The sequence below is a fragment of the Python bivittatus genome, unplaced genomic scaffold (genome assembly GCF_059951505.1).
Source record: "Python bivittatus isolate LINGU-HERP-01145 unplaced genomic scaffold, Pbiv_v1 ctg000020_np1212, whole genome shotgun sequence".
NCBI lineage: Eukaryota > Metazoa > Chordata > Lepidosauria > Squamata > Pythonidae > Python > Python bivittatus.
In genome coordinates, this window is record NW_028277030.1 from 107,977,697 (window position 1) to 107,999,964 (window position 22,268).

At 37.7% G+C, this 22,268-nt stretch overlaps 1 protein-coding gene across 3 annotated transcripts in view; it reads left to right on the forward strand.

Annotated features, from left to right (window-relative positions):
- The window catches only part of TP53BP2 (tumor protein p53 binding protein 2), a 54,133-nt gene that overhangs the window by 22,492 nt on the left and 9,373 nt on the right, over window positions 1–22,268 (forward strand). For all 3 annotated transcript variants that reach the window (XM_007426286.3, XM_088146232.1, XM_088146248.1), the window contains exons 2-12: window positions 2,707–2,854; window positions 8,538–8,651; window positions 9,716–9,795; window positions 11,192–11,293; window positions 11,990–12,164; window positions 13,795–13,976; window positions 14,292–14,456; window positions 14,750–14,987; window positions 16,543–16,671; window positions 17,406–17,560; window positions 21,088–21,571. In XM_007426286.3, the coding sequence (XP_007426348.1) occupies window positions 2,707–2,854; window positions 8,538–8,651; window positions 9,716–9,795; window positions 11,192–11,293; window positions 11,990–12,164; window positions 13,795–13,976; window positions 14,292–14,456; window positions 14,750–14,987; window positions 16,543–16,671; window positions 17,406–17,560; window positions 21,088–21,571 (1,972 nt within the window). The remainder of the gene's footprint in view (window positions 1–2,706; window positions 2,855–8,537; window positions 8,652–9,715; window positions 9,796–11,191; window positions 11,294–11,989; window positions 12,165–13,794; window positions 13,977–14,291; window positions 14,457–14,749; window positions 14,988–16,542; window positions 16,672–17,405; window positions 17,561–21,087; window positions 21,572–22,268) is intronic.

Consider the following 22,268-nt stretch of genomic DNA (forward strand, 5'->3'; position numbering starts at 1 on the left):
ATATAGCACTAGCTCAAATTACAATAAGCTATGAATCATGTAAAGGAATAATGTTGAAATAGAATTTTATAATGACCATTTCCCAAAACAGCGCAGTTTTTATATTCTTTTTGAATCGGAAAAATGTTTATATGGGGAATGCATGATAAATATGTGGTGCTTGCTTGGCTTATGAAATACATGGAAAAATATTGTGTGATTAGGCTTTTTTTATAGGTAAATGGACATTACAGCTTTAATTAAAGATGTTTCAGGAAATATTTCCTTTATATTACCTTTTCTTGTTAATGTGCTTTTTTGTATTCTGTGCCTGTGCCACTCTAAAAAAACCCCCAAAATCTTCATTTTCTAAATAATTTCTGTGGTATTTTAAATATAGGATGAAAGAAGAGACTTCACTGTAACTCTGTATTTCAGGGTTATCTATTGTTTGGTATCTAAAGGATCTATTTTGAATTGGAATCTTGAGTAAGTTTGTGTTGGCATAGAACTTAGAACATTGTAGAACTAAGAAGCATTTTAAATCTTTGCATGCTCCCACCATCTTTAAAGTGCAGAGGTCTACTTCACTCATCCTGTAGAGTTCTTCCACAGCAGCATTGCCTAGGAGTGTTCCCTATCTCTACCAAGTTTCTTTCTTACCAAATTCAGCAGATCTTGATCGTTCTTTTATTTTATTCTCCTCCTTGTATACTTATCCTCTCCTTTGATAGTATCTCTCTGAGCTGTGAAACCTTCTATGGTTCTCTTTCATAGGTGTCTGATTCATGGGAGTAAACTCCCCTCAATCATGTTTTCACCAAACAGGCTCAGTGGATTTGGTTACTGTTCTTTCAGATACTACTATTGGAGTAGGTATTACAAGATGCTGGTAATATTGCTAGAAATTAACCATCAGAGGTCCTTGAGTCTTTCATTATGACCCATTTTGGCCCCAGAATGTTACAATAAGCTTCTGTTTGGGCCTTGATCTTAGTTATCCAGCACGGGTGTTTTTTTTTTTAGAGCTAGGGTATGGATATCTCTTGCCTAGTTTTAATGTTTGTTTTTATTCCAGCCACTCTCAATCATTGATTTCCATGGTGACTAGTGTCTCAGGACCTTAATACCAAGCTTGAACATACTAGTTCAAACTAGCTTTTTCAGATCTCAACATCTTTCTACACTGGTAAAAATTAAAATTAAAGATGCATAGGAGACTAAATCTAAATGCTATAGTGTATGGTGAACCAGAAGAAAGGAAGGACAGTAAAGGACATTCACAACATTATTTGATTTTGATGCTGAGGATCTCCTCTCTATGAACTTCCATTTCTGGCCTGAGACAATTTCAAAGATTGTGGGACTTTCCCTTTTCTAATGATGCAGAAGCTATTAAATCCACTGCTGAAAGGGAGAGATGTGACCAGTTACTAGTGCAAAGGCCATAGTAGCGGCATAGTGGGTGCTTTCCCCATGAGTGACCGTTATTTTTCAGTTCCTAGGTTGTGGACTACAGTTGCCATTAGTTTTGCTGAGAGGCACCAAATAATGTATCACCTGCCATAGGTAATGACTGCAGTCATAAGCCATCACAGCTTATGAGCTAGCCATGCCTATATAGAGGGTCATCTTGATATTGGCAGGCACAATTTCCATTCTTCTTGGGACATAATATCTTATGGCTCAGCCTGGAGCTCATCTATATATCCTATTCATGATGATCAACATTATTATAATTCTAACCATTATACATTACATGTAAATAAGTTTTGATATTGGAAATAGTGAGATCTGTTTCCTTGGAGGATTTGAGTAAATTTTTTAATAGGGACCTCATGCAGATTCTTTCTGTGTCATGCTTTGAGGGAAAATTGGACTAGCTTTTATCAATACTGATCTCCTTTGACTCCAAAATGACTTTCTAGTTAACGTGTGTTATATATCTTTTGGAAGAAGCAATTGTTGATATTGACACAATAAGACCATGAAAAACAGATGGTTTAGAAATCCTTTAGTTTAAGAAATACATAAGGAAAATAATTAGAAAACACAAAACAATTGTGTTTTGTTTTGCTTCTGCTGCGGTTTATCATTACACCCAGTAGCTGAAAGAGGGAATTAACAATTGGTTAGTCCCATGTCTAGGTTTGGATGACATGGAACTTAAAACAAGATTATGACTTTAAGCCCTCACCATAGTCTTCCCAAGATTCAGCTTTGAATGTTACATTACGTCAAATAATAATATGCCTTAGGCTGTTCTATAAATGCATCCAGTTACGTCAGAACCAGTCAATATGTCCTTTTGATTGGGTATACCTGGATGACGGAGATGCTTGCATTGTTAATCATGAAATGAGCAGGATCAACAACTCAGGAATGCTTTCCACTTTTTATCTTTTAAAAGTGAACAACTGTATCATTCAACCTCAGTTAATATTTTTGGATCAGTTACTGTAGTTGCATATAATTTTAGAAATGAGTTTTAGAAATTCCTATGCAGTGAGTGAGGTATGTATCAAAGCTAAGTCAAATTCTAAGCTCAGATAGCAGAAATCCTATATTTAGCAGTCGTTATCCTACGGCTTTGCTTTTTCCAACATCATCAGTGTGCAGACAAGATGTATATTTAATGGGAAATATTTTACATATGAGCAAAATATCAACTTCTATAATTTAGGTTATGAATGTTACTGATGTAACACTTCAACTGTTCTCTTCCAGATGTTTCTCACAGTGTACCTCACTAACAATGAACAACACTTCACAGAAGTGCCAGTCACTCCAGAAACTACTTGCAGAGATGTAGTAGATTTATGCAAAGAGCCTGGTGAGAGTGAATGCTACCTGGCTGAAGTATGGTGTGGGTCAGGTATGTACATCATGGTGCTTTTACCTGCCTGGGCATCTATAGAATTATCTCTATTGTGAAATCAAGCTTAATTAAATATATTTAATTAAAGATAATTAATTAAATATATTTAATTAAAGGATCTTGTAAAAGAACATAAAATATTTAACATTCGTGAAACTTTTAGAAATATTGCTTTCTTGGATGTGAATAATCTGCTTTCATGTTACATTATGGTAAGGGAGGCTGGGTGATCCACTAGTATACAGTGGGGCAAAAAAGTATTTAGTCAGCCACCAATTGTGCAAGTTCTCCCACTTAAAAAGATGAGAGAGGCCTGTAATTTTCATCATAGGTATACCTCAACTATGAGAGACAAAATGGGGGAAAAAATCCAGAAAATCACATTGTCTGATTTTTAAAAATTTATTTGCAAATCATGGTGGAAAATAAGTATTTGGTCAATATCAAAAGTTCATCTCAATACTTTGTTATATATCCTTTGTTGGCAATGACAGAGGTCAAACGTTTTCTGTAAGTCTTCACAAGGTTTTCACACACTGTTGCTGGTATTTTGGCCCATTCCTCCATGCAGATCTCCTCTAGAGCAGTGATGTCTTGGGGCTGTCGCTGGGCAACACGGACTTTCAACTCCCTCCAAAGGTTTTCCATGGGGTTGAGATCTGGAGACTGGCTAGGCCACTCCAGGACCTTGAAATGCTTCTTACGAAGCCCCTCCTTCGTTGCCCGGGCAGTGTGTTTGGGATCATTGTCATGCTGAAAGACCCAGCCACGTTTCATCTTCAATGCCCTTGCTGATGGAAGGAGGTGTTCACTCAAAATCTCACGATACATGGCCCCATTCATTCTTTCCTTTACACGGATCAGTCGTCCTGGTCCCTTTGCAGAAGAACAGCCCCAAAGCATGATGTTTCCACCCCCATGCTTCACAGTAGGTATGGTGTTCTTTGGATGCAACTCAGCATTCTCTCTCCTCCAAACACAACGAGTTGAGTTTAGACCAAAACGTTCTACTTTGGTTTCATCTGACCATATGACATTCTCCCAGTCCTCTTCTGGATCATCCAAATGCTCTCTAGCAAACTTCAGACGGGCCCAGACATGTACTGGCTTAAGCAGGGGGACACGTCTGGCACTGCAGGATTTGAGTCCCTGGCGGCATAGTGTGTTACTGATGGTAGCCTTTGTTACTTTGGTCCCAGCTCTCTGCAGGTCATTCACTAGGTCCCCCGTGTGGTTCTGGGATTTTTGCTCACCGCTCTTGTGATCATTTTGACCCCACGGGGTGAGATCTTACGTGGAGCCCCAGATCAAGGGAGATTATCAGTGGTCTTATATGTCTTCCATTGTCTAATTATTGCTCCCACAGTTGATGTCTTCACACCAAGCTGCTTGCCTATTGCAGATTCAGTCTTCCCAGCCTGGTGCAGGTCTACAATTTTGTTTCTGGTGTCCTTTGACAGCTCTTTGGTCTTGGCCATAGTGGAGTTTGGAGTGTGACTGTTTGAGGTTGTGGACAGGTATCTTTTATACTGATAACAAGGTCAAACAGGTGCCATTACTACAGGTAACGAGTGGAGGACAGAGGAGCCTCTTAAAGAAGTAGTTACAGGTCTGTGAGAGCCAGACATCTTGCTTGTTTGTAGGTGACCAAATACTTATTTTCCACCATGATTTGCAAATAAATTCTTTAAAAATCAGACAATGTGATTTTCTGGATTTTTTTTCTCATTTTGTCTCTCATAGTTGAGGTATACCTATGATGAAAATTACAGGCCTCTCTCATCTTTTTAAGTGGGAGAACTTGCACAATTGGTGGCTGACTAAATACTTTTTTGCCCCACTGTAGATGCTGTTAATCTTTGTGTGTCTGTTAATTGCTGCCTTGTCTGAATACCAGGCTTTGAAGAATTCTCTTGCATATTTGGATTTAGCTTGGTCTAAAATGCTGACAGTTTCCCAGTTAAAACCATGGTTGAATCTGTCCATGTGTTGTGAGATTGAGGAATTTTCATCATGTCTTCTGACTGCTAGTTGGTGCTCGTGGATGCGCTCTGCTAATCTTCTGCCTGTCTGTCCTATGTAGTGTTTGTTACAGTCCTTACACTGTATGTTGTAGATGACTCCTGCTTTTTCTTCTTGGGCTACTGGGTCTTTTGGTTTACTTAGGGTATTTTGGAGTGATTAGGCTACCACCAGGCACACAGTCAAGCAGCAAACATAGAACAAAGAACTATCAGAGGAGCAAAACAAAACCCCCACCCTTACCAGCACTGGCAAGGCAGGCCACAGCACATAAATAGAGAGCAAACCCCAGCCCATTTTAGCACTGAAGATGTTACCTAGCTGGGTAATGAAACGTTTGCAAGAAAAGAACCAAGCTCAGAGAATCCCAGGGACTCCACAGCAGGAAGGGCTTGTTGCAGGTCCTGCCCACAAAGGAATGTCCTCTGTCTAGGAGAAGACCCTTTTGCTGCAGAATCTGCCCTTTAGAACATCATTCCCCCTGAAGTCAGATGTTTCCTGGCTTTACCATCTGGCATGGGGATCTGGTAACATGAGCATGGAGCCTGCATAGCAGCTGTATTGCTAGGGAAATTGAGTGTTCTCTCTCGCAGATTGTTTTTTTGTAATTGTTTTAAATGTTTTTTAATGTTTTTTGTTACATTTTTGGTTGTTTTGTTGTATTGTTTTTGTATTTTTAACTTTGTATGCCACTCAGTTATATAAGTAAGATGGGTGGATATATAAATTTACCAAATAAATAAATAAAATGCATTACTGCAAGATGTAATGATGGTCACTAATTTGGGTAGCTTTAAAAATTTATTGGATAAATTCACGAGGAACAAATATTTCAAGAGCTATTAAAGACTCATTGGTACCCCAGAGAAACTTCCATATTCTAGTTGCAGGGAGCAGTGGTGGGAAAGGGGCACGTCTCCAACATCTGCTTGTGAGCGTTCCAGAGGCACCTGGCTGGTTACTGCAAGAAAATGCTAGAGTGGGTTGCCCGTGGCTGATCCAGCAGGGTTGCTATCGCATTATTTTTACTGTATTTTTACAATTTCAGATATGTTAAATTTTTGTCCTTTTATCTGCTGCTTTTTTATATTTTCATGTTTCTATAGAGTGTTTTGAAATCAGATAAAAATATGGGCATGCCATCTTTTATCACTTTCCTGTTCAGAATTATAAAGGCTCTACATTTGTGGCAAGATAGTTTTTTCTTTTACTAAAATGTCTCTTCTCATAATCTAAGTTTGGTGCTATAATTTGAAGCATTTATATTGCAATCTGTTTCTTAATCTCTGAAAAAGAAAATGAACATTAAAATGTAGCTCTGAATTTGGATTCTCCCTTTAGCACAATGTTGTTGTCTACTAGCACTAGTAGCTAGTGGATTAACAATTGTTTTGCAGTAAATGCTCTGCTAACTTAAGGTAGCAATATTTCCTTTCCCGCCATTTCAAATGGAATCACACCTCTGAAAACTCACAGAGCCATTATAATTATTGTACCTTCTTGTGTGAAGGAAGTAGAGAAAGCACCACTTCATGTTCTTTGTTGCAAACCTTCAAAAATAACTCATAGGTAAATACTTGGCTCACTTTCCCAGTCTGGCAGCTTCAAACTATGTTGTAGTGTGGTGATGAATAATGATGACTATTTGAGCATGGTGTATTACTGTGTTGTGCTAGCATGTTGACTTACTCAGCTTGTCACAACAGAACAGGTTAGTTTGTCTTGTCAAAACACCAATTTCATGGTACAATAATCGATATGAGCGGGTGTAGTTGTTATGAAGCTTTAAATTAGAAGTACCAGCAGCAGAACATTCAGTTCTTTAATAACCCTGACCTTGTATCTTGATTGTCATTTGTAATCGTGCTAGGCCACTAATTCTTGACAGCAGTCGATTATGACAGTGACCATGGCTGTTATGTAGAGTGAATCTTAGAATAAAGGCATTCCTTAACTTCAGTTAGTTTTACTGCAGTATTGATTAAAACTTAATGTCTGATAAGCCAAACCCTCCCTTTTTTAACAAAGAGATACAGTACTTTCCCCTTTTTGATATACAGAGCTGTTTAGCTATCTAGACAACTAACTACTAAATCTACCTATATTTCAGGGGGTGCCTCATCTGGCATTTCCTATCCCCAACCCCAATCTATGTTCGATATAGGGTTCTTACATCCTGTGCTGCTTTTCTGGTGATTACAAGGTAAAAAAACAACAAAAGAAGTATTTCTTTAATACCATTGCCTGGCTATGTAGCTAAGAGGTGTGTTGCTAGAGGATTTCAGCTCTTCCATGGGAAATAGGAAATAGAAATCTCATAAGAGGCAAACATCAAATTTTAATACAAAAAAAAGATGAAATAAACCCCTTCTCTTTTAACTTCAGATATCCAAAATGTAAACGTTCAGTAGTGAAAAAAATCAGTTACAGAATTGTTCAGATTATGTATTAGATTTATATCTTGCCTTTTAAAAAAATCAAGTCAGGGTGATGTTACACAGTCCTCCTTCCTCTTATTTTCCCCACAACAGCAACCCACTGAGGAAGACTAGGCTGAGAGAGTCACCCAACCCACTACTCCAATTAGGCAGTAGCTTGTAATTCCCCACAGTTCCAGGAAAGAGATGGGAATAGTAATAGTTGATGTTCCACCTCTTCCTCCTCTATTTAAAGAGAAAAGAAAATGCTAGATCTTCTGGAACATGCCTGAAAAGTATGATTCAAGACTGACATACAAAAAGAATGTCCTAATTTGTACTGAGAGATAAAGACACCCTCAGTTCCTTTATTCCTCCCTCCAGTTCTGCCTTTGTTTTCCATTCTTAGGCTAGGGAGGGACTGGGGTATCTCTTCTGGACCTCTACCTCTACCAGGCAAAGAACCATGACTTCCCATGGAAATATATATCCCTGTTTGAGGTATAGACATAACATTGTGTCTCAAGATTTACAGTAGTCTTTTTCTTTCCAGTTTAAATTGACCATAATACTATACTAGATCCTTCTCTTTGGCTTTACTAGAAATATTACATTCAGAAGACATCATTTGATGACTAATACTACAGCTCTTGGTACAATTTCTGGAATTTTACAAGTGTTAATGGGGAGAGATGAAAGTATTAAAAGAAGACAGTAGACCCCAACAGATGTGCTTGCAAAAGCTACATCAGTCTTTCTAATTGGGATATATCTTGCTTTAGTTTCAGTAATAGAAACACATGCCTTTGTAAACTGGAATAGAGTCTCCCCTTTCATTTGCAGATTACTTGTAAAAATGTTGGACTTTCCTAATAATGCTGTTAATATTTGTATTTGGCAAATATGTCATAGCTGTTAGATGTCTCAGTGTTTTCTGTTTCATTGGCTTTGGAACAACTATTCAGTTTTACAGAACCTTCAGTAGAATTTGATTTGTGTGTGGCTCAGGATTTTCCCCCATATTTTTTATTATCCATTTAAGTGACATACTTCTGGCATCTGCAGGATGAACCCACAACATTTAAACATAAAAATGTTATGGGTACTCTGCAAATGCATTTTTGATAAATCGGATAAAATAATCCTTTGTGACTGAACATGTGTTGGTGAAATATAGAATACATGCTTAGCATGGAAAGCACAATGGAGAAAATATGTCAAAGTTGTTTTCTGTTTTTCAGAGCGCCCTGTAGCTGATAATGAGCGTATGTTAGATCTTATGCAGCGCCATGGAGTCCAGAGAAATGATGTTCGCTTCTTCCTTCGCCATGAACGACCTCCTACTCGAGAAACTGGTAAGAGATAAAATGGTGGAGCCTATCCTATCCTGAAAGAGTGAGTACACTCCAGGTATTTTTGATCAAGCAGAGCCTTCTATCTGGAGCTAGGAAGCATGCCTTCTCTGTTGCAATGCCTGCTCTCTGGAACAGTATCCCCCCAGAAAACCATATGGCTCCTACCCTGATGACCTTCAAAAAGTCATTGGAACCCCCCGGCTATACTCCTAGGCCTTGGGATAGAGTGATTTATTTTTAAATAAATTTATTTTAAAACAGTTAAAGAATAAAATAAATGACCACACAAAAGAGAAAAGAAGAAAATGAAAAAAGGCATAGTGGACGGAAAGTAAAATATCAGTAAATGAACAGAATTTACAATTGTCATAACATTTTAAATTCATTGCTTCATTATTTCATTGATTAGCTAACTAATTGAATATATAAAATTAAAGAGATAGTTATGTTGAGCCCCTGTAGAATGCTACTCAATTAAAAATCTTATGAATGCACATGATCTTCATTCTTATTGCTTTATTCTTTTCTTGGTTTTAACACTGTAATGTGAAGTCATGTGGAGTTGAGTGGCCTCTAAACTGACTGGCTGAACAAATGAATAAATGAATCAGTGAGAAGCTTTTTTTTCTGGAGTTTGGTTGATAAGCAAGTATGTTTGAATTCTTATCACAATTGCAAAATGGTTATGTTATAGTGGCATGAGTGTCACTGATTTTTATAAACCAGTCCTTTCGTTTTTACTGTAACTGCTGGGTGGTTGTGTTCTATAGCTTGGGTACTTTAATTTTTATGAAAAAAATTGTTTTTCTCATTTATTTATCCCTATATATCAGAGCAATCTAATGAATTTGTTGCACAGTCAGCTGTTAGGTAGAAACCTGACAGGGCTACAAATCTGCTTACACTGACTTTCAAACATTGATGAGTATTTTGTATTTATTTTGAAACTGCAAACCAATTGGATTCTTTTACCACTTCATTTTTCCAGCTGTGCAAAAGGAAAATTATACTTAAACCAATTCTGTTCTTCAAAAGTAATATTTTCTGTGTTTTACTTAATAAAGGGAGTGGGCCAAGGATGCAGGATCCAAGTTTAAAGAGAAATGGCATTAAAATGCCTGGTGAACGGAGAATGGAGAATGGAGTAAGTATTTTCAGCTAGCACTCTTAAATAAAACTAAGCAGATAATTTGCTCTAGAAAGTTTACAGATGTACTATTTTCAGAATATCTCATACAGTGTTTTAAAGCAGTCAAACAAGTGGCAGCATCTGGCCAACCTTGTCTAAGCAGGCTGAATGTGTTAGTACTTGGATGGAATTCATTAGAGAATTCTAGGACTGTAGAGTCCATGGGGGGGGTTAAAAAAGCATTTTGAAAAAAGATAATGGCAAACCTTATCCATATTGTTGCCGAGAAAATTTCATGTCATCACCCAGGAGTTAAGCTCAGCTTAAGGGACTCTAGTTTTACCCAGAGTAAGCAATCCCAAGTTGTTTACAGGAGAAAAAGAGACCGACCTCCCGATTAGAAATATGTCATCAGTTCCTTCTGCAGGACAAGTGTGCCCTAACGTTAAGGAATTAGGAAGTTGGGCTCTGCAGCACTTGGGATTCAAGGACAAAAAATGTTTTAGAACTTTTTGTTTTTATGTTCCATTTTGCTTGTGATTTCTAGTTCTTTGGGGGGGGTTGTTGTTTTTTGGTATTTCTCTTTTTAATTATGAGCCACCAAGAGTCAGGCAGCCTTTAAATTGTAATAAATAAATAAATAATTTTTAAAACGACAAATACAAAGGAAAATTATAATAAAGCATAATAAAATAAAATATACTGTGCCAGGGGCCAGAAATGGGCTTCTGGGAAAAACCAGGTCCTCAGCATCTTTGTAAAGACCAGCAGGATTAGGGTCATGCTACAAGCATCCTCATAAGTTGGTCTAGATAAACAAATATTAGCATAGTAGGCTGAAGTATGAGGTAGTATTGTTCTCTTATTGGAAGATTCGAGAAAAATATTTTTAAGAAAAGTGTCAAAAACTTGGCATCTTTAAATTTTGAGGATAAGGATAGATCTCTGTGTGTAAAATGTTCTTCCTGGAAACTTCCTGGTTTTGTCTTCTGCTTGCTGTATTTGGGATGGGAGAATAACCATTTTTCAGCCTCTAGTCAAACTGGCAAGCAGCCTGTGTTTGCACCGTGCCACCACTTGAATTCTCCCGTAATGTGAATATTGGGTGGTTCATTTACTCTTCGCTTCTGGTATTCAGTCAGTCCATCAAGAAGGTTGATAGCTGGATGCTAGTAGACATGGGCAATTTCTGAGACATTCTCTTTCATTGTTTTATTTTGTGTCCATTGGATAAAAGATCCATCAGTAACTTAATGGTCTTTTTTATCATGAACTCTCATGCTACATTTAATTCCTTTTTTACTACATCCCCCAAATATAAAGGTAGCCTTTTGTATTTGAAAGCTAGCAGCAAATTTATTGTGTGAGCTTCAACAAAATATCATTTACATACCATTTTTTAAAAATGAAGGTCATTGTTCCTCGGATGGACATGACGTTAGCAGAGCTGCAGGAAATGGCAGCAAGACAGCAGCAGCAAATAGAAGCGCAGCAGCAGCTGCTCGCTAACAAGGTTTGTTGAAATAAGTTTTGTATATATTTTGAATTTTTCAAAAAAGCATGACAAAGTAACTTTCTGAAGTATGAGTTTTGTGAAGTATGTATTTCTTTAAAAGTGGGTTGAAATTCTTTAAATTGTTCTAAACTGTTTGGATAAAGCAGTATGTTGAGGTGAATTGAGACTCCAGCAAGGGCACCTATTAAGTTGATAGCAAAGCTGGGATATGGAGTCAGGCACTATCCATGTCAAATATGCTATCATTGAACATATAGTGTATAATATATTGAGTATCAGTGGATAGAGTATTTTTTTCTGATGTTGACTGTCCAAGGATCTTGTGATCTGTTGGAATCCTCTAGGATTCTTCAGTTGGGAAGATTAATAAGAGGATGAAAACTTGGAGAATTACAGAAGTGTGTATGTGCATACCTAATCCTTTCCTTGAAGGTCATTTTGATTATTAAAATTAATCCCCCTTCCCAGTTGTGTTGATAATTGGGAGATTTGGGTAACCTAAACTGTAGGTTTAATTTAATATGATTGTCTTTCTTTGGTGCATAACATGTTGCTGCTGGCTTATGTTTAGTAACAGAAATAATCAAATGAATTGTACTCACTGGATGCACTGTAGAGTGTTTGTCTATTTTAGGAATAATAGGTCAGTGTTATATAATATATTCAAAGTTGGTTTAATGCTTGCACCTGTAGGAGCAGCGTTTAAAATTTCTGAAACAGCAGGATCAACGGCAGCAGCAACAAGCTGCAGAGCAAGAGAAACTCAAAAGATTAAAAGAAATTGCTGAGAATCAGGAAGCCAAGCTGAAAAAAGTGAGAGCGCTTAAAGGCCATGTAGAACAGAAACGGCTCAGTAATGGGAAATTAGGTGAGCTATTATTCAGTTTTTGGATTTTGGTTTGTTGAAAAGTTAAATTCAGATATTTCCAATTAGTATCTTTGCTGGAATCTTTTTCAGATTTGCATTAACTTTTTCTGCTCCCGCTAGGAAAATATGCTTTAATACCCTGTTCATTAAATTACTATATTGTAGCCCTTTTTGATACAGAAAGGAATTTAACTTGTTTGGAATCTGATTAGAGAAAATGATCGATATGGGCATTTCACTTACAAGTTTAGCTTTAAAATTTTAATAGAACTATATTAGGACTAAAACTGTTTCTTCAGATTGTGAACTGTTTGCGGGGAGGGCTGTCTTGATGGAAAGGCAATTTGGAAATAATTTTACAGATTTGTATGTAGTACTTTTCCCTCTCCCATCTGCATTTTCTCTCCCTGTGATTGTACTTCTATATTTATTACATACCAAGTAGCATAAAATGCATAGTGGTATTAGAATTTAACATCTTCACAAACATTAAATTGAGAATGGCCGTAAGAATGATTTATAGACAATTGAACAGAAAGTATAAATAAAATCTTGGGAAATGCGTAATTGGCATTGTGGTATGCGTTATTGGATTTGGATAAACATGAAACATATATTTGCTTTGGGGGCTAAATAAAAATTAAATGGTGGTAGTATTACTCTAATTTCAAATCCCTTCTTCCTGATTTGCTGTTGCTTATGTATAGCAATGTTTGAATAACATTTAAATCATTTAAGAAAGCAACAGAAGATAGTATTCCCCTGAATATTACAGAGTAACTTCTTAGAGTAGTTATTAAGCTGGCTTTGTTTCATTTCTGAAATAGCCTGAATTTGGAGACAACAGTGCACTTATTTCATAGTTGATATGCAGCATATAAAATGTCATGCTAATGTATTCCTTCAAGTTTTTTCAAAACCCTTTCTTTATTTTATGAGGCTTGGTTTACTAATCAAGCAGAGTAACATAAGCAGACCAACACAGACACTCTTCTGAAGGTTAGTGGTTAACTATTAGCCATGCTGGTTGTACAAATGGGAGGTAGAGATTCCATTACCATTAGGGCAAATTTTAAATAATTGTTATATTTCAAAATTGTTGCTTTTTTGTTTCATTATACATACATGTTGAAAGCAAAATTAAACAATTAAAAGCTTATGTGGCATGTTTAGGGTAGAGGGGAGGCTGTCTGAGGGGAGGGAGAAATAAATATGGGAGAATGAGAGAGAAGGGATAAAAATAATGCATGCATGCATGCAGAATGCAAATATGCGGGTGTTGGTGTAGGGCTTGGCATTTGTCTTGTTTTTACCACTGCACATAGACCCTAAAAATTTTCCCATGATTAAATAGGGCTTTGAGGCTAAAAATGTTCCATATTCTGATGGTAACTCTTTTCAAGTAATATTTAGCATAAGGCAGTGTATTTCCAAATTATAATTCCCTTGTCTTCAGTTTTGCTTAGGATTGATAAAATGTGCTTTTCTTTTCAAACTTTATGTTTAGCTTTTTGCCAGCTCTGTGCTGGAGAGCGATAGGGTGTTTCTGTCCCTTTAATAGCTGCCTTGGAAGCAGCCAACATTTGGTCATTTCTCCACTACTGCTATTGTATTCTGTCTTCCTCTTTAGTGGAGGAGATTGAGCAGATGAACAGTTTGTTCCAGCAAAAACAACGAGAACTGGTACTGGCTGTGTCAAAGGTAGAAGAACTTACTAGGCAATTGGAGATGCTGAAGAATGGCCGGGTTGATGGTTACCACGACAACCAGTCTGCTGTAGCTGAGCTTGACCGCCTGTACAAAGAGCTTCAGGTAACTGGAAATCTACCCTGCAGACCGGCAATAAGGGCTAACTGGGGTGTATATCACACTGTCTCAGGGAAAGAAAAACCTTAGGAAGCCAGAATTATATAATCCATAACAATGAACATAGATTATGTCATCTTCTAGGTCACTTTCAGTATATAATTCTAATTACCTGCCATTTCTGTGGGAAGAAGTAAAGCCTAGCCAGAACTACTTTTCTGGACTTCTGTCTCCCAAACTTTTCAGAAGTTGCATAATGTTCTGTTAATTGTCAGGTGCATTCTAGCATTGTCCTGAAAAAATTATTTCTTTTGCATTCAGCTGAGGAACAAGCTGAACCAGGAGCAGAATGCCAAGCTGCAACAACAGAGGGACTCTTTAAACAAACGCAACTCGGAGGTGGCAGTTATGGATAAGCGTGTTAATGAGCTGAGGGAACGGCTGTGGAAAAAGAAAGCTGCGCTGCAGCAAAAAGAGAATGTGCCAGTGAGTGCCAGAAGACACAACAAAAATCCTGTTCTGCTACTGAAGCATATTTAGCTGGATGAGTGGGCATGTGACATTTATTGAGAGTCCCCATGCTGTATTCCTAGCATTTTTCTTATAGTATGAAAACCATCTGAAATAACACATCAGCATTAATCTATTTTTAGATAAGGAAAAATGCTTTTGCCCCTCTGGTGCTCTCAATAGACTGATTTTTTATACTGAGTTTTTCCTGGACAAGTTTTGAGTTGCAATATTTAATTTCTTTCTTAATCTGCAAACTTCACGCTTAGGTGTCTTCAGATGGGAACCAGCCACAACCAGTTGTGTCTACTCCAAGCCGAGTGGCAGCTGTTGGTCCTTACATCCAGTCTTCCACCATGCCACGTATTGCCTCAAGGAATGAACTGTTAGTTAAACCAGCCTTTCCAGATGGGAATCCAACTTTACAAGTTGCTGATGGTCCACTAAAAACTCAGACATTGCCAAACATAAGAGCTGGTGTTCTTTCACAGACAAAAGCTCCTAGTGGTAAATGCTGTTTTTCCCCCTTTTATTTTCTACTTGTGTGAAGTATTTTGACATTTCCTCTTGTCATCTAATCTTCTATCAGTTTGCCATGCAGATTGCTAAGTAAGGCAGTTAGGCTAATTAATTCCACAGGATATCTGAAAAATAAAAATAATGTTTCTCCATACTTTCTTCAATCACTTGAACTAGTTGAAGTAACATCCGGCTTCTAAATGCATAGTTCTTTCAGACTATACAGTAGGATATATAAAAAATTAAATAATGTAAATGCAAAAACATAGATAGTTGTTTCTAGGTAATTGTTTAGAATTCTCATTGTGTAAAAACGGATGATTTAATTTTGCTTGAATATTTGTTCCATTAACATCATTAGGAAATGTTCTGTTATGTTAGCATTAGTGTGGACATAAAATCTTGGAAGTAAAAGTATAGTTTTATTTGGAAACATGAAAGATACTAATAATTAGAAACCTAGTTTTGTTTTCATGAACGAAAACATTTATAGACTTCAGCTTTGTTACTGGTAACATAAATATTTTGAGTGGAAGAAAGGTGTGGTGTAAGATACATAGTGTATTTTTTTTAGAAGTGCTTGTAACCATTGTGTAAAGTGCTCAAACTTTATTTCTGTTAATAGTTTTGTGAAACTATTTAATATTTGCTCTGTCTGTGAAAACTTATTGTTGTCACACTTAAAAATTATTAAAGTGAAAGCTTCTTTAAAGAACTGGATGAATGTTAGGGAACTTTGATTCATCTCCCTGTTGTATGTGAATTAATGTCAATAGCTTTGAGTGAGTGAACTCATCTGCAAATTAAAGAAAAAAGAGGTTTTCTGCACTTGCTACGAGGAAGATAGTTTTATAAGAATGCAAAACATTTTCTTATAAAGCTATATCTTTGCTTCAGAAACAAAGAGATTGAACAGAGATTTGTTACAGGATTTGTTCAGCATTTATTCATAATCTTTATTAATCTGTACAGATTTTTTTAAACAAGCTGTCTGTTGCCATTATCGATATGTAAAGTGGATGGCAATTTTGTTCTGTGATTTATTGTATCTGAATGTTTCTAACGGAACATTTGTGGAAAACATTCATATAGTATACTGACTGAACCCCACAATCAGGATATGCATTGTTAGGAAAGGAAGTTATTTGTGTTCTGCATTTTTCTAGTGTTTTGCATACTGGAAATACTCAGAAAATGAGTTCTTTGATAATACAACATGTCTAACTTATGTTCAAAATTTATAAGAGTTAGCCACACTTACCTTGAGATAGGGGTTGAACGTAAATGGGGTTCTTCTGTTTTGGGGTTAGCATTAACTCCAATATATTATATTTTCTTGAATTTGCTATAAACATTTATTACAAAAGACAAAATGTAGTGTTAATATTTTTCTGTTGGGGTCAAAATTAACCAATGGGTTAAAGGTAGTATGTACAAGTTAATATATCAGAGAGGAGCCTTCTTTTATATATGCATCTATCAAAATAAAACTCTGCAAGTTTAAAATTAAACTTAATTTTTCTATTCTTCATCTCTACTACAGGAACTACAGCTGCTGCTTCAAAACCTCAACTTGCTGTCAATGATTGGAATAATTTAAGTGCTGATAACTTTATCAATCAAGGCCCAACTCCCTCAGCGATAAATGTCAGTAGCAACAATGAAGGGCAAGGTAAACTACCTGTGGGGATTTCATTAATTTGTTTCACTGATCGTTTGTTAAACTAAACCTTTTTAATGAATATTTCAAAATCTTTCCAGAATCAGAATGAAAAACAAGCATTCTGACATGTCCCAGACAGTATTTTTTTTTAAAAAATGAATCAAGTGTTATGCGACTTATGTGCTTTTGTTTAGAGACTAATGTATGTAGAAATACCTAAAGTATTGGGTAGTCCCCATTTCTAGAGATTTTGTCAGTGAGCTGTGGTGCTTCCTTTAGATACAGAAATGGCCAATATAATTTCTGAACTCAGTTAACAGTGCCTGTTCTATTCATATCTGCTTAAGTTTGGTGATACTGTTGACATTTGTCAGATCCCTTCAGCAAGAAGCCTCAGTGTTCTTTCGAATCCAATGCTTGCTTCTTCATAAAGGATCTTATGACTATGTTGTAGTACAAGTATGTTTTATAATTCATATTTGCAATGTTTTTTCTGAAGATATTATAGATTATTATAGATAGTATATAAACAATGACTTCTTTGTGTCTTGTTTGTCTTTGAAATACAAGGTTAATACTAATTTTCTTTATTATTTACATCAAACAAACCCAATTGGATTTAGCTGAAAACAACTTTATATCTAGCTTAAAAGCCCTAAAAACCCTGATAATTTCTTAGTTTATGTTTGTGATGTGGATATCAAATACCTATTTAATTTAACTCCAAGTCTGTCTTTTTTTAGTTGGTGAAGGAGATGTTCCTTTTCGAGAAAGAGAAAAGAAAGTGCGTCCCCTTTCCATGTTTGATTCTGTTGAATCGAGTGGAAGTACTTCTATGCCTACAACAACTGCGCTAAGAAAAAATCAGAGTAGTGAAGACCTCCTGCGGGATGGCCAGGTATTTTTAAAAAGCATAATATCATTTAAGTGATATTTTGATCTTGATTTCTCTGCATGCCAGGAGAAGTAACTAAATTGATTTGATACAATGGGTACTGATAAAAGTTTCCCATTGATTTTTAATTAATACTAATAATATTATGGACATAATATTCATTTTTAGATGAGAGTGATGCTTCCTCCCTTCATCTTTTAATTGAAGGAAGAAGCATTGTAGTGCCCAGCCAGCCTTATCTCCTCATTTGGAGGGCAGAAAGTCAGAGACTGACACAGTTACTCCCTTCATTATTTGAATCACACAAAGGAAAATTGCTCCATCTCCTAGACCAATTTAGTAGACAACATCCAAATCCAAGTAGCAGAATTTCACCATCAGAGAAGAAAGGGACCCTCCATCTCTAGGAGCCCTGATGTACATCGTATGCTTTATCTTATTCCTCCTCCTCTTCCTCCTCCTCCTCCTCTTAATCACATTTTCTTAGGGGTGGAGGGAAGATAAAGAATACTCCTCCCAGATGCTGTGGAGGAAGGAGAACCTCCAGGAGTAGCCAAGCCTATGTGGCTGCCACAAAATGAACATATAGGTTGGGCACTTCCTCATCCTCAGCTTCCACTCTCTCCCCATCTTCAGTGAAGTCTCCTGGGCTCCAGTTTTTTCCCCTGATTACATGGATTCTATCATAGAACTTGTCACTTGCCTCTTTTATTCTGGTGTGATCAGGGCAGACAAGATCCAGCATTTCCTCAACTTAAAGGCATTGACTATGGTTGTGGTATCTTCTATATGACTATACTTTTCTTTCTCATTTGATTATGTATTGTGTTCTCTGGTGGGTGGCTCCCTGCAACCTCACAATTGGAAACTTAATTTACAGTGAAGTAAGTATTAAGTTTTGGGTCTGTGGAGTATGGCAGAAGCAAAAGTGCACTTTAACAACTTGAGCAGTTGGTGGTTCAGAATGCTAGTTAAGCCTTCCAGGCTCTTTTTTGGCTGTATGTTCCACACTGCTTTAAAGAACAGAATGATTATTTGCATCAACAAATGAGGAACTTAATCTTGCACCCTCCTCCAGCACTCTGAAGACATTTGGAACTGATGCATCTACATCCACTTCTCAGTGGCTGTGCACTGCCAGAGAAAAGCAAAACTCTAGAGAATGCTGTGAACAGGACCAACTATCAAGTAACTCTGCTATAACAGATGACACAGATTATAATTTGGAGGTTGGGGGGGGTGTCACCTTTTTGTTTGGGTTCTTTGTAGCTTTCTCTCTGCTTTTTCTCTGATCCCATTAATCACCACGTCCCAGTGAAACTTTGCTATAATTGGACCTTTGTATTTTAGTGATCCTGTGGTGGTCAAGATAGCTCTGACTGCTGACTCACTCAATTTGGCAATGGAATTGTATCCTCACTTTCTTCTTCACAGATATTTCTGTCCCAAGTTTAGGATTAATTTCTCTATCAAAGGTACAAAGTCTTTACCTGATGGCAAACTGGCTCTGTCTGACATATCTTCTTGGCTGTCAATTCAGGATGTTCAAGACACCTAACAAAGCCTTCTACCATTTATTCTTACAAGGTTACATTGGTAACTTTGAAAGCTTCATAGCCACTTTGCATATGAACCCAGTCTTCTGTCCTATCCAGCATATTCTGCAGTTTCTTTTATCTCTGAAGATCCAAGTTTTGTTTGTTTCTTTCCAGAGAGTTTATTTATTTATTTATTAAACCAATTTATATAGCCGTCCATCTCACCACAGGCGACTCTGGGCGGCGTACAACAAAACTGAAAACAGTCAATAAATACATTGAAAATATAAAAAGCAAAATACACCAAAGAATAAAAGTGTGTTAAAAATAAGGGAGCCACCTCACTAATTCCCCCGTCCCCTGGGGTCCCCAGGCCTGCTGGCATAACCAAGTCTTAAGCGACATCCGGAAGCTCAACAGTGATGAGGCCAACTTCACCTCAGGGTGGAGAAGATTCCACAGGGCAGGTGCCACAGCAGAAAAGACTCGCTGCCTGGGGTCCGCCAAATGTAGTTCGCTAAGTGACGGAACTGATAACGCCTTTCTGCTGGATCTGGTAGGACGGGTAGATGAAATTGGGGAGAGGCCCTCAGATAGCCCAGCTCCATGCCATGAAGGGCTTTAAAGGTCAACACCAGGACCTTGAATGGACCTGGAAACAAACTGGTAACCAATGCAGTTCATGAAGCAGAGGTATAACACATGTCCTACTAGAAACACACATAACTGCTCATGCCGCTACATTTTGCACCAGCTGCAGCTTCTGGATACTCTTCAAGGGCAGCCTCATGTAGAGCGCATTTCAGTAATCTAACTTGGAGGTGACTAGGGCATGAGTGTCTGTGAGTAGGTCACTCTGATCTAGGATGGGTGTAACTGGCGCACAATACAAAGTTGTGCAAAGGCACTCCTAGCTATGACTGCCACCTGCTCTTCGAACAGAAGTCATGAGTCCAGGAGGACCTCCAGATTGTGCACAGGGCCTATTTGGGGCAGTGCAACCCCATCCAGTGACAAAGATCCTAGTAAAATCCTAGAACCAGAGGAGCTCAAACCCAGAGCCACTCAGTCTTGCCAGGTTCATTTGAAGCCTGTTGTTCCCCATCCAGATCCTCACAGCCTCCAGACACTGAGATAGGACATTTACTTATGATTTCTGTGTTCTGTACTCCTATCCAGGTTCATTACAGAAGGTTTCTGGCTGGTTTACAAAAATTATTTCTTCCTGTTCCAGTGATGGCTCCCCAGGAGCCTGATAGCTTAAATAGTCCTTTCCTATTCTGTTCTGCTCTATATTGGTCTGTATGACCAATACACTTTTCCCTGGTGCAGGTAGCCTTTTCAGCCATTCACTTTCCTTTGGGTCACTATGGTGGTCCAAACCCTGGGGATTTTTGACAGCTTAATGCTATATAGATGGAGAGAAGGTTGAGTTTTGTGTTGAAACAGCTCAGTAGAGAATATTCTGGGATGTTGGTCTGCTCAGGGTCAGTCAATTCCTCTTAGCCTAACCTACTTCACAACTATTAATTTTGTACAGTGGGAGTGCTTCGTATGCTACCTAATGAATAATAATAATCTATAACTTCCTAAACAAGGGATCAGCAACTTTTTCAAGCAGTGGGTGCCATTGCATGATTTTGCAAGATATCACAGATGCCAAAGCATAAACATGGGGAAGGGGGGACCCTTTTTTGTTTTCCTTTTTGATTAAAAATGTTCCAAATCTCATAAGGATTCTTGTGAGAACACTGAGATTTTGCAATATTTGGCTGTCTTGTGAGATTTCACCCTTTTAATATGTACATATTTATTGGAAATCAGTGACCACCATCTAACCCCAACCCTAATACAGTATATGAGCAAGGGAATATAGAGAGCATTATCTTGTGTACTATTTATATTTTGCTTTTATTCTTGTAAAATAATATTTCTTTTGATGCCTCAGTATGAGAATAGATGTTTTATTTTCTTGGCTGTTTGGACTTGCAGATGGGTACTAAAAGTATGGCAAAAATACCGCCACCTGTTCCTACCAAACCAAAACAGATCAACTTACCTTACTTTGGTCAAACTGGTCAGCTTCCTTCGTCAGATGTTAAGCCTGATGGTAATGTCCAGAAGCTGCCTCTGGCAATTGCCAGCATAGGAAGCAAGCAGAAGCCACCAGCCCCACTGGCACCATCAGCATCTCAATATGCTCAGCAGAAGATATGTGTTTCTCCAAGTGGCCCTCCTCCTACTCTGGATCTAGCTCTTCCCAAGCAAGAGAGTCCTCCTGCAGCAGCTGTGAGACCTTTTACTCCTCAGCCAGCCAAAGAAGCCCCTCCACCACCTTTTCGAAAGCCACAGACTGTGACTACAAGTTCCATTTACAGCATGTACACAAAGCAGCAAACCCCTGGAAAGAACTTTCAGCAGGCAGTGCAGAGTGCTCTGACAAGGGCCCAAACCAGAGGACCACATTTTCCAAGTGGTGAGCTTTTGAGGATATGTTTGCTTTTCTAGGTCATGTTCTGTTTCACCAAAGACTGTCTCTAAAGGGGAGGGCAGCCTGAACTGTGGTGAGAATTCAGGGAGCCACTCTATTTAAAACAGGGGCCAGTAACTTGCAAGTTGCTTGCAGTCCCTATCATCTTGTCATCCCTAGAGTAGTTGGAACTGGAAATACTGGTCCTTTATTTTCAGGTCTTTTAAGGAGCAAAATTAAGCCAGTGGTTTGTGGTAACATGAGCCCTAAAATGATAAATGCATTTGGGTCAGCTGCCATTAAAAAAAAGCTAATTATTTTGTTGGTATTAGGGTTGCTCAAGAAATAAAAATGCCACTCACTTTTAATAATTACATGTTAACCTATATTTCACATGAGTTCTCAAATTTGACAATATCACAACTGCTCACAGCAGCTTATATAGGCAAAACCTGGGGTAGGTTTTGTCTGTGTTCCTGCTTTGGTTTTGTAAGCTTGATCAGGTTAAAAAATGCTTATAAGCCACATAACCCTCTCCCAAGTTGCTCATGATTTCTCCATTTGAGAACCACTGCCTTAAATGTTGCAAATAAAAAATCCAACCATTTTGGGTCTGCCACAATAATTGAAAGAAAGTTGTGGGCCCCACTCCCAAATTTATCCACCCTGTTTTAAGATATCCTTTTCTTTTCATGTATTATTA